The following is a 9903-nucleotide window of genomic DNA, read 5'->3' on the forward strand; positions in this document are numbered from 1 at the left end:
AAACTGAGTGTGAATAGTGTTGTGAAATTTGGGAGAAAGCAAAGTTCTTTAGCAATTACTGACTGAAACACATTCCAAAGGCTAGTAGTAAATAGGATTTTAGGACACCCATGTCACCACCTGTCCAGGCATAATATTTCTTCTTACTCTGAATAAGAGCCTGTGACGTCCCACCCTGATTTTATGACAGAGAAGAGCGTTTCAGGTCATTTAAATTCTTTCCTAATAACAGGGCTCAGTACTGATGAATCTGATGTTTTGTTTCTGATGTTAGCACCGGACAGGAGTGTCACTAGCGCTCAATAAAACACCATAAATAATGTCAGTACATAGACTCATCAAAACAAAATCAAATTAACAGTGACAAGAGCAAATTTAGTGACTCTGTGCTGTCATGAAGAGCTTCATATAAGTAATAAATTTGCCCTTTTCCCTCATCATACAACATTCCTCAGCATATTGTTGTTCTCCCACCCTTGCATGTTGTTTTTGTCGTTGATTTGTTTATTGACCTAGGGATAAAAGAGGTAGTTACTTGCTTTGCTAATGCTAGGATCTATGATTTGGTGGATTACTTCTGTGTTTCTTCCTCCTTTCTTAATATTTAAGTACAGTCAGAAAGAAAAAAAATATTTTTATAAGTCGCTTTCTTTCAAAAAGCAGTGATGACAGAGGACCCCTTAGAATTAGTCTAGAAAACCACATTGTTCCAAAAACCATCATGAACTCCAACAGCAACAACAAATAGATGTGGTTTTCCACATTATTTCCATGGCACATGTTATGTGGTGGGTCTGCATGTCTTTCTATATGTTTTTGTGTTTCTGTATTTCTGCCATGTAGCACTGACCCACACCAAACATTAGCCTCAGTTTGCAACACAGAAAACCTGTTGCTCTCTGCAACAGAAAACCTGACCAGACCACTTACATACTATGTCTGCAAAATACTCACCATTTTACTATTAGGATGTAAGTATCAATACTCCCTCCTGGGTTTGCATCATTTGGGGTTTATCTGAACATGCAATGAGGTCAATTACTGCAGAATAGTTCAATAAGCATTAATTTACTGATAATGGCGATTGTTATATCATTTCTGTTAGAAGGGTCATAATGTCACTGGGTGCAGTGACATTATGACAGCTGAACATACAACGCTGCCTGAAAGGAGGGAAAAACTGTTCTATGAAAACAAGTACTGACTGATGTTTGCTCTCATAGTCTCAGAGTTCTTACTAATAATTTACTTCATTGTCAGTATGTGTCAGTTGCCAAGTTAAGCATGTTAAACAACACCTCTAAATTCAACAAGCAAGCTGACTGGAATTTAGCTGAAGGCTGCGTGACGGTTATCTAACCAGCGCGTTGCACTGATAAGAAATTTGACTGGTATGGTTTGTTTTGGCCATTGCAAACAAACTTTGCACAAAGACGAAAATCAGAGTAAATTAGAAGTTACTGAACCAACATGCGCATTTAGGGCCAATCTGAGCTAAGTTTGGGACTTACAGCTCAGTTCTGGCACAAACATGGGTCAAAAGGTCATAAACTTGGCTTAATATGTGACAGGTCCATAAAATATCTGGCCTATAAACACTGAACTTAAGGTTGAACTAAGGTAGTCAGACTCACCCTGAACATCAAGGCTAAATTAAAGCTATAGAAAACTGCAGATGTGGGCCACATTTCGTACAAACATTATTGCTGGATATTAGGTTCATAGCATGAACATTGACCTCATACACTAAATGCAACGGTTCAGTTTTGACTTTTTGTCACCATGAAAATATGTTTCTCTCTGTATCTATGTGCTGTTTATCTCTCGCCCCCTCTCTCTCTCTCTGTGCAGGTATTTTAACATTTTTTAGATATAGTGTATATCTATATCTATGTATGTAATCTTATAAATAAGAGGCTACCACATGTAAGGTACCTGAGAGCAGTAGAATTTTTAAAAAGTAAAATTGACAAAGCTACCTGTCCACACAGTTGGCTGTTTGAGTCTGTTGGTTTGACCAAATTTCTGCAAATTTCCATCATGGACATCTTCCTCGCTGGTGTGAAGGGTGTCTGTGTTATGTAAATATGACAAAGTCAGGACAGTTAAAAAACAGCAGCACTGTAAAAAGTAATTCTTGCTTAGATTTGGTTGGTGGCAGAAAAAAATACTTTAAGTATTTAAGTACTGTAAAGGAACCAAAAAAAAACTCAGAAATCTTAAAAGAGAAAGGAAACACACAAAAACTTGCCCAGTCACTGTCCAAAATATAATGTAGAAATATGAGCTAAGAATAAAAGGCAGGACAGGTTTGTTTTGTTGATCGAGTTCTCAGGAAAGCGGGGGAGGAGGAACGATGGAGGAGTGGCCATGTTCAGGTGGAATTCCCCTGATATCACCTGAGTCCATCCCCCACTTCTTACAGAGGTATAAAGTTTCAAAGGTAAAAGCAGGTGCATTTTTTGCCAAGGATACAGAGAGTAGAGCAGACAGAAAGGACGCTGGTGCTCAAACAGAATTAATATACAGCGCGATACTCTGGATTATCTTGGACCATCATTCTTTTTTATCATATTGTGGCTTGTGCTGTAATCAGGTAAATATATATATTTACTTACCTGAAATGTTAGATACATACTTTGTCATGCTTCTTTGCTTTTTGGTTACCTATTTGTTTGTATTTTTTTCTCGTGTGAGAACAAGTATTTTTTTTAATATTTCCCAGTGTCTCCATGTCATCACCGTGCCTCAGCACTGTTCTGACTCATGCCAACATAACCATGTATCAGACTGGCTTGCCAGACATCCTGCCACAGCAGGCAGGTGTGCTCTCCAGCATCAGTCCTCTGCAAATCAGCAATCCAGCTTACAGTCCCAACATGGGTGGTGAGCAGAGTTGTGTTATTTCTGACCTTTCACTGCTATACAGTTCTGGTGTGTGTGTGTGTGTGTGTGTGTGTGTGTGTGTGTGTGTGTGTGTGTGTGTGTGTGATCTGTGTTACAAATGTTAAGCCCCTGGGCTCTAAAGAATAGTTAACCAATATAGGCCAGTCTAGCTATGTGGTAGTTTCAGCTAAAGACTAATCTCACAGTAAACACGACGCTCTATTTCAATCTTCAGCCAGCTTGCTCAGGTTTGCTTTGACCTTATTTAGCCACTCACATAATGATTTACCCGGCAGGCAATGTTTAACTCAACCGTCAAAAGAAGAATGCTGTGACCTCATGGTTAAAACAGTTTCACTGTATTTGTTCGACCTTAGAGACAAAGTTCAGAGAAGATGATGATTCACACTGGTATCACGATATCATTATCATAATCAAAGACATATTTTTTCTTTAGTTTGCTAGAGATAATACTTAATAAACTGAACATGAATAGATGCATAAACCAAGATGATGGTTTTTTATAAAAATATACCATTTCTAAATTTGTGCTAAAGCTTAATGCCGAGGTGTGCAGCTGCAGATCTAAAGAATATTCAGTAATCCCTGGCTGTCATTGCAGGTCAGGGGTACAGGCATATCAGCCCTCTTTATTGGACAGCAGATCATGTTCTGGATTGGATCAGTGACCATGTAGAGAACACCAAGTTTGATGCAAACACCCTGAGTCTGGCAAACTGTGCCATGGATGGCTCCACCCTTTGCCAGATGAACCGGGACCAGATGATCGGGCTCTTTGGTGTGCAGCTTGGCCCCCACCTCTACCAGAGTCTACAGGAACACAAGACCAAAATGCCTGGTACAGTGCTTCTCTTATTCAGGAATGATTTATAGAAACTAACAGCTGAAAATATCCATACATAATTCACCCAATGTTAACATGCCCATAGCTGTTTTGGGAGGGAAAAAAACAACAACTTTTTTTTTCTCATGTTCTTTATGAATACTATGTGCAAAATGCCTCATCTTTCCTCTTCTTCTCTTCCCCCAGAGCTGCAGATGTTATCAGGACCAGAACTGAATGAGACCTGTCAGCTCTTGGACAACTTCTTGGACAACCTTGGACAAAACTTCCCTTTGCTCAGCACCATTAGAATTGGTCAAGGTACATCTTGTACAGAGACGTTATGAGCTAACATATTGTGAGGAAGACAGTGGGCTAATGTTAATTTCTAATTACAGCTGAGGAAGCTGTTGGCAAAAGAGAATTTGACTACCAGGATGATTATGATCTGACTAGTTTGACCATGGAACCAATGACGCCTCTGGGAGACACTGGGTACCTATCTGATAATCATTCTGACAGCGAGTACAGCTCCTCCTCCAACAGTTAGTATTTTATCCTCATGATTGTGATCACTTATTATAATTCTGTTTGAGTTCAAGAACAAAAAAATCTAAAACATATATCTCATGTATTCAGCTGGCATGTTTGGCTTTCCAAGCATTGGCTCACCAGAGTCTGGCAGCAGTGAATCTGACCCAGAGTTCTCTTACCCTCCAATTTCAAGTGAGTAAACAACAAGAAAAAAAAATCTGTGTTTTAAATTATTTACATTCCACACACTTAAAACAAATATCTGACAACTAACTGTTTGTTGACAGAGGTGCACATCAAACCAGAGAAAGGAGAGTCCCGACTGAAACGACCACGGGGGCGACCTCCTAAGATCAGCAGAGAGCACAACAGCGACATATATGACAGTCCAAAGAAAAACAAACATGGTGAGGCCGTGTTTGCAGGATGATTTTACTGTCTTATTCATCATGTAAAACAACTTTCAGTAGGCATCTGCATCTGAACACTGAAACGGTTTTACAGATTCTACTTTGCATTTATTTTGCAACTTTAGCAGGCCACAGATACATATCTCTTCACTTTGCTTGCTTATGCTAATACACCATGCACATGCCAACACACGTTTAACTTATTGCATCCCACTGTCTGCAGCACCTCGTGGCACTCACCTATGGGAGTTCATCAGAGATATTCTGATCCACCCAGAGAAGAATCAGGGCCTAATGAAGTGGGAGGACCGCCATGAGGGTGTCTTTAAGTTCCTCAAATCTGAGGCTGTGGCTCAGATGTGGGGCCAAAAGAAGAAAAACAGCAGCATGACGTATGAAAAGCTCAGCCGTGCCATGAGGTGAGTTTATGTAGCAGCTAATAGATCAGCCTACCTCTACATCTTCCTGAATTTCAACAATTTATAAAGATATGGCTCAGAAGAACATATTCTGACAAGGCTAAAAATACAAAGCAGTAACGTGTTCACTTCTTTGTGTAGAACATTTAAATAAGTTTCTGCTTCGGCAGCGATCCCAGACAATCCTGGCTAACTTTAAAGGCACAGGGACTGTTATAATAGTCCCCACATATGTTTAATGTAGAACTTTTACTTTAACTCTGAACCTTTCAATCCATGTAATCAGAGGTGACAAAGCTCCTCCAGGTGACTCAAGTCATAAAACTGTTATGACAGGCTCATCTTTGGTTGGTAGATTTATGAGCGCTTCACCATGTAAAATTGGTGCTGCTTGTATCCTTGTCTAGCTACCAATAAAAAAACATATAGTAGTCTGGGCATTGCTTTTTAAATTTTCATTCACTAACACATGCTTTAAATTGAGCAACAGGTGATTAAAAGCGATGTCATATGCTTTGTGCAGAACTTTAAGTAACTGAACCTTCTCCACCTCCAGGTATTACTATAAGAGGGAGATTCTGGAGCGAGTTGATGGCCGGAGGCTTGTATACAAGTTTGGGAAAAACTCCAGTGGCTGGAAGATTGAGGACATTGGTATGGCTATTTAAGAAATTAGTCAAAAAATGGGTAGGAAGCAAAAAGCCAGTCAGCATTTGTAGTTCAGGAACTACGAATGCTGACCCATGTTGCCTGTCTGTAAAAAAAACAAAGCCAACCTTCCAGCCCCAACTTCCTCTAGAAGGAAGGTATTACAGAAAATGTAAGCCAGTGTTTATGGCTCTAGTAGGTTTTATGAACCAATATGATGTTTCACGTGTTATGTGTTTTTGATTGTCACTATAGTAACTATGTGCAGAGTAAGAGAAATTTAAATTGTTTTACATACTTGTGAGTTCCTGCAAGTTCCTAAAGTAAAGGCTGAAAAAGCAAACTTTTTACAGATGTACAGAATTTTTACTCTGGTATTTACGTGTTTTTGCTGTTGCAGGACTATCTCATCAGCATTTGTCACTATGATCTGAGTTATTCACTGTATTTTAGCACCATAAATAATATAACATATTTTGTTATTTTCCCTTATCACTGTCTTTATTCCATGCAAAATAAGTTGTGATCTTAATGCTGGACCAAGTTTGGAAAAACTTACACAGAGAAAAGTAAATGTAGGTTATGTTACTTCACATTAACAAGATAATGATGTGCACTACATGTCTTTTGGTATCACTTATTATAAAGTGTGTTTACACAATGTTTGAGAGAAGAGTAATTGATAAGTAACTATATGATGTCTTATATATGAACATGATTGGTTGCTATGAATCAGTTGGAAATCAATTGCAGTTTGTGATTGTTTTAATGTAATTGAATCCACTTGTCTCCTATCTGTGGATTGATAAATGTGTATATGAGTGAAGTAAATCATATATCAAATATATGAAAGAGTGGATGGTGTGTTGTTTTTATAGCACTTTGGTTTTTTTGTATAAATAAACTTTAACATTTATTAACTTCCTTTGTGGGGGGGCTCTTTTTTGACTTTAATTACAAATAAAAATTCATTACAGCACTGTCCATAATTATTTGGACAGTTGACATTTTAAAAAAAAAAAAACAGGCCTCACTATGTGTAACGCTGTACTGCAAAATGGGAACACAAAGTGGAGCTATGAAATGAAAAACAACCAAAAACAGAGAGTCATACTGTTGTATATTGTAGACTTGCGTTGCACCATAAAGACAAGTAAGACCTGTTTCCTGGAATGGCTTCTCAAAACTCCATTGTTGCACAATATCCAAATCACCCTTCACCAACTTAATTGGCACCTATACACTTGAGAGTGTTATGCAACCCAAACCTTTTATTAAACCTTACACAGGAACCCTATATTGTGTCACTCTTAAGTTAAGGTAAACATGCATCAGTAAAAACAGTTAATACTGATAGCCAGTGCAGATGCCCTGTGTGTGTGTGTGTAGGTGTTTGTGTGTTGGGGGGGTGATTATGAAATAATCACTATTTAAATTTGGTACTTTCAGCTGCAGACAGATATGATTTAGACGTTGGGTTAGGGTCTAAATCAAACAGATATGTTTGATTTAGACGCTAATGTTACTTTTTGATTTTTACATTTCTTTCTGCTTCTTTCAGCTAAGTCTGCAGACGTTTTCTGGTTTCAGCTTTGTGCACTACAGGTTAGACCTGTTGTCAGTGACAGGGCATGATAACATCTAGAGTTTGATACATGAGAAGTTGTTTTCATGCCAATAACTGCCACCATTTATTTCTGTCTCCAGTAAAGAGTTTTCCTGGCTTTTTACATGTCTGACTTTTTCAGCAACATACAAATAGATATTATGCTCACATTTTGTATCACTATTGTGTTTATGTGGAGCCAAGAAATTGAATTATTCCTCTTTGAGTAACATTTGGAACTATACTGTCAAAATCTCACAAGAAACAAGACAGAACTGGCAAGAAAGGAGATTGTAATGATAAAAGGGGCAGGGGAGGGCGTTGCTGTTACTTACTGTTTAGCAATGCATGTCAATCCTTGTTGTTAAAGCAATAATTATAACAATAATAAATTAAAATTGGTGAATATCAGTAAACACTATGGGAGCCTTTAAATTGAATAGTAACACATAAATGCATTTATGTGCATTTATTTCTAGCATTTATTTCTGTGCATTTTTGTTATTTATGTCAGCATAAGGAAAAAAATAAATAAATAAATACAGAAGTTAAAAATGAGATTGTTTTGAAATAAGATCACTGAAACATGTTGACTTATGAGTACTCGATAGTTATATTTTAATATGAATTTTTACATAATGACATTTTGTATTCACACACAAACAGAAAAACAGAGACATATTCCCAAAATGAAAACAGTCAACCATAGCAGCTGGCATACAGGACAGCTAACGACAGATACAGAAAATAACTAAATATTGATAAACACGATAAATAAATGAGGGCAGAATTTAATGTAATGTGCTTTTTCAGATGAGGAAGTACAGAATTTTACAACAAATAAAAAATTACCTGTGCAAAATTGTTTGTGGCTACCTTAGTGTTTGTACACTATGCTTCCCTTGTGTAAAAGTAATACCTATTGTCTTGCTTGTTACTTTACCTAGTGACATCTCTTTTGTCCAAGAAATGATTAGTCTCTGAACCACGGTTTAGTAGACAAAAAGCACACATCTCTTACTTCAGGACAATTTCAATTCATTTTATTTATATGGCAACAAATTTCAACATCAGTTGAAGGCACTTCATTTTATAAGGTAAAGACCCTACAATAATACAGAGACCCCCCACCCCCCCAAAAAAAAATCAGATGACCCTCTAAAAGTAAGCAATCGGTGACAGTGGGAGGGAAAACCTCATTTAAACAGATGAAACCTCTGGCAGAACCAGGCTCAGGGAGGGGCAGCAATCTCCTGTGACTGGTTGGGGGTGAGGGGAGGGAAACAGGACAAAAGACATGCTGTGGAAGAGAGACCGAGATTATTACTAAATAAAAGGAGACTGGTGTATAAACAAAGAGTGATAAGAGGTGAATAAAGAAGAAACATTCAATCCATCATGGCAAGCCCCCAGCAGCCTAGGCAAATTGCAGCACAACTGGGGTCCAGGGTCACCTAATCCAGCTCTAAGTATAAGCTTGATCCAAAAGGAAAGTTTTAAACCTAATCATAAAAATAGAGAGGGTGTCTGTCTCCTAAATCCAAACTTGGAGCTGGTTCCACAGAGGAGGGACCTGAAAATGGAAAGGTCTTCTCCCATTCTACTTTTAAGTAAGCCAGCAGCCTGGGAGTGATGTGCTCTCTTGGGCTCTTTAAGATAAGATGGGGCCTGATTATTCAAGACCTTGTACATGAGGAGAAGGATTTTAAATTCAGTTCTGCATTTAACAGGGAGCCAATGAATGGTAAATGGTCTAGTTCTTATAGAGTGCTTTTCTACTCTTATTGAGCACTCAAAGCACTTATACAATATGTTTGCATTCACACAAGCACTTCCATAATAAAACTAAGCTAAGTGTTTTTACTGTCTAACATTCACACACATTCCATGCTCCAACACTTGCATCAGAGAGTTACTGAACAGAGAGTTCAGTATCTTGATTAAGGATACTTTGGCATGCAGCATGGAGAAGTCAGGAATCAAACTGCCAACCTTCTGATTAGTAGGTGACCTGCTCTACCTGTGGAGCCACAGCCACCCCAACGTGAAGAGAAGCCAGTATGGGAGAAACATGCTCTCTCTTTCTAGTCCCTGTCAGTACTCTAGCTGCAGCATTTTGAATCAGCTGAAGGCTTTTCAGGGAGTTTTTAGGACAGCCTGATAATAATGAATTACAATAATCCAGCCTAGAAGTAATAAATGCATGAATTAGCTTTTCAGCATCACTCTGAGACAGGATGTTTCTAATTTTAGAAATATTGCGCAAATGCAAAAAAGCGGTCCTACATATTTGTTTAATATGTGCATTGAAGGACATATCCTGGTCAAAAATGACTCCAACATTTCTCACAGTGTTACTGGAGGACAAGGTAAGGCCATTTAGAGTAAGTTTCTGGTTAGACACCATGTTTCTGAGTTTTGTAGGATCGAGTAGAGTACCAGTCAAAAGTTTAGACAAACCTTCTCATTCAGTGGTTTTTCATTGTTTAAAAATTGTCTGCTTTATAGATAAATACTAAAGTCATCCAAACTATGAAGAAGTACATGCGGAATTTT

The 9903-nt window shown here is 38.1% G+C and overlaps 1 protein-coding gene across 1 annotated transcript; it reads left to right on the forward strand.

The window, feature by feature from the left end:
* Window positions 1-2450: 2450 nt before the first annotated feature.
* Window positions 2451-6602, forward strand: elf3 (E74-like factor 3 (ets domain transcription factor, epithelial-specific)). Its single transcript, XM_030723872.1, has 9 exons — window positions 2451-2596; window positions 2726-2886; window positions 3509-3745; window positions 3938-4051; window positions 4129-4275; window positions 4370-4456; window positions 4552-4671; window positions 4898-5093; window positions 5650-6602. The coding sequence occupies exons 2-9, from the start codon at window positions 2733-2735 to the stop codon at window positions 5759-5761; spliced, it is 1167 nt and encodes a 388-aa protein (XP_030579732.1). The 5' UTR covers window positions 2451-2596; window positions 2726-2732; the 3' UTR covers window positions 5762-6602.
* The last annotated feature ends 3301 nt before the right edge of the window (window positions 6603-9903 follow it).

Source organism: Archocentrus centrarchus, unplaced genomic scaffold, assembly GCF_007364275.1.
Source record: "Archocentrus centrarchus isolate MPI-CPG fArcCen1 unplaced genomic scaffold, fArcCen1 scaffold_29_ctg1, whole genome shotgun sequence".
Taxonomy (NCBI): domain Eukaryota; kingdom Metazoa; phylum Chordata; class Actinopteri; order Cichliformes; family Cichlidae; genus Archocentrus; species Archocentrus centrarchus.

Coding starts and splice junctions, on each gene's coding strand:
- elf3 (XM_030723872.1), top strand. CDS start 2,733: ATGTCATCACCGTGCCTCAGCACTGTTCTGACTCATGCCAACATAACC. Junction 4,052..4,128: donor CACCATTAGAATTGGTCAAG/GTACATCTTGTA, acceptor TTCTAATTACAG/CTGAGGAAGCTGTTGGCAAA. Junction 4,672..4,897: donor TCCAAAGAAAAACAAACATG/GTGAGGCCGTGT, acceptor CACTGTCTGCAG/CACCTCGTGGCACTCACCTA.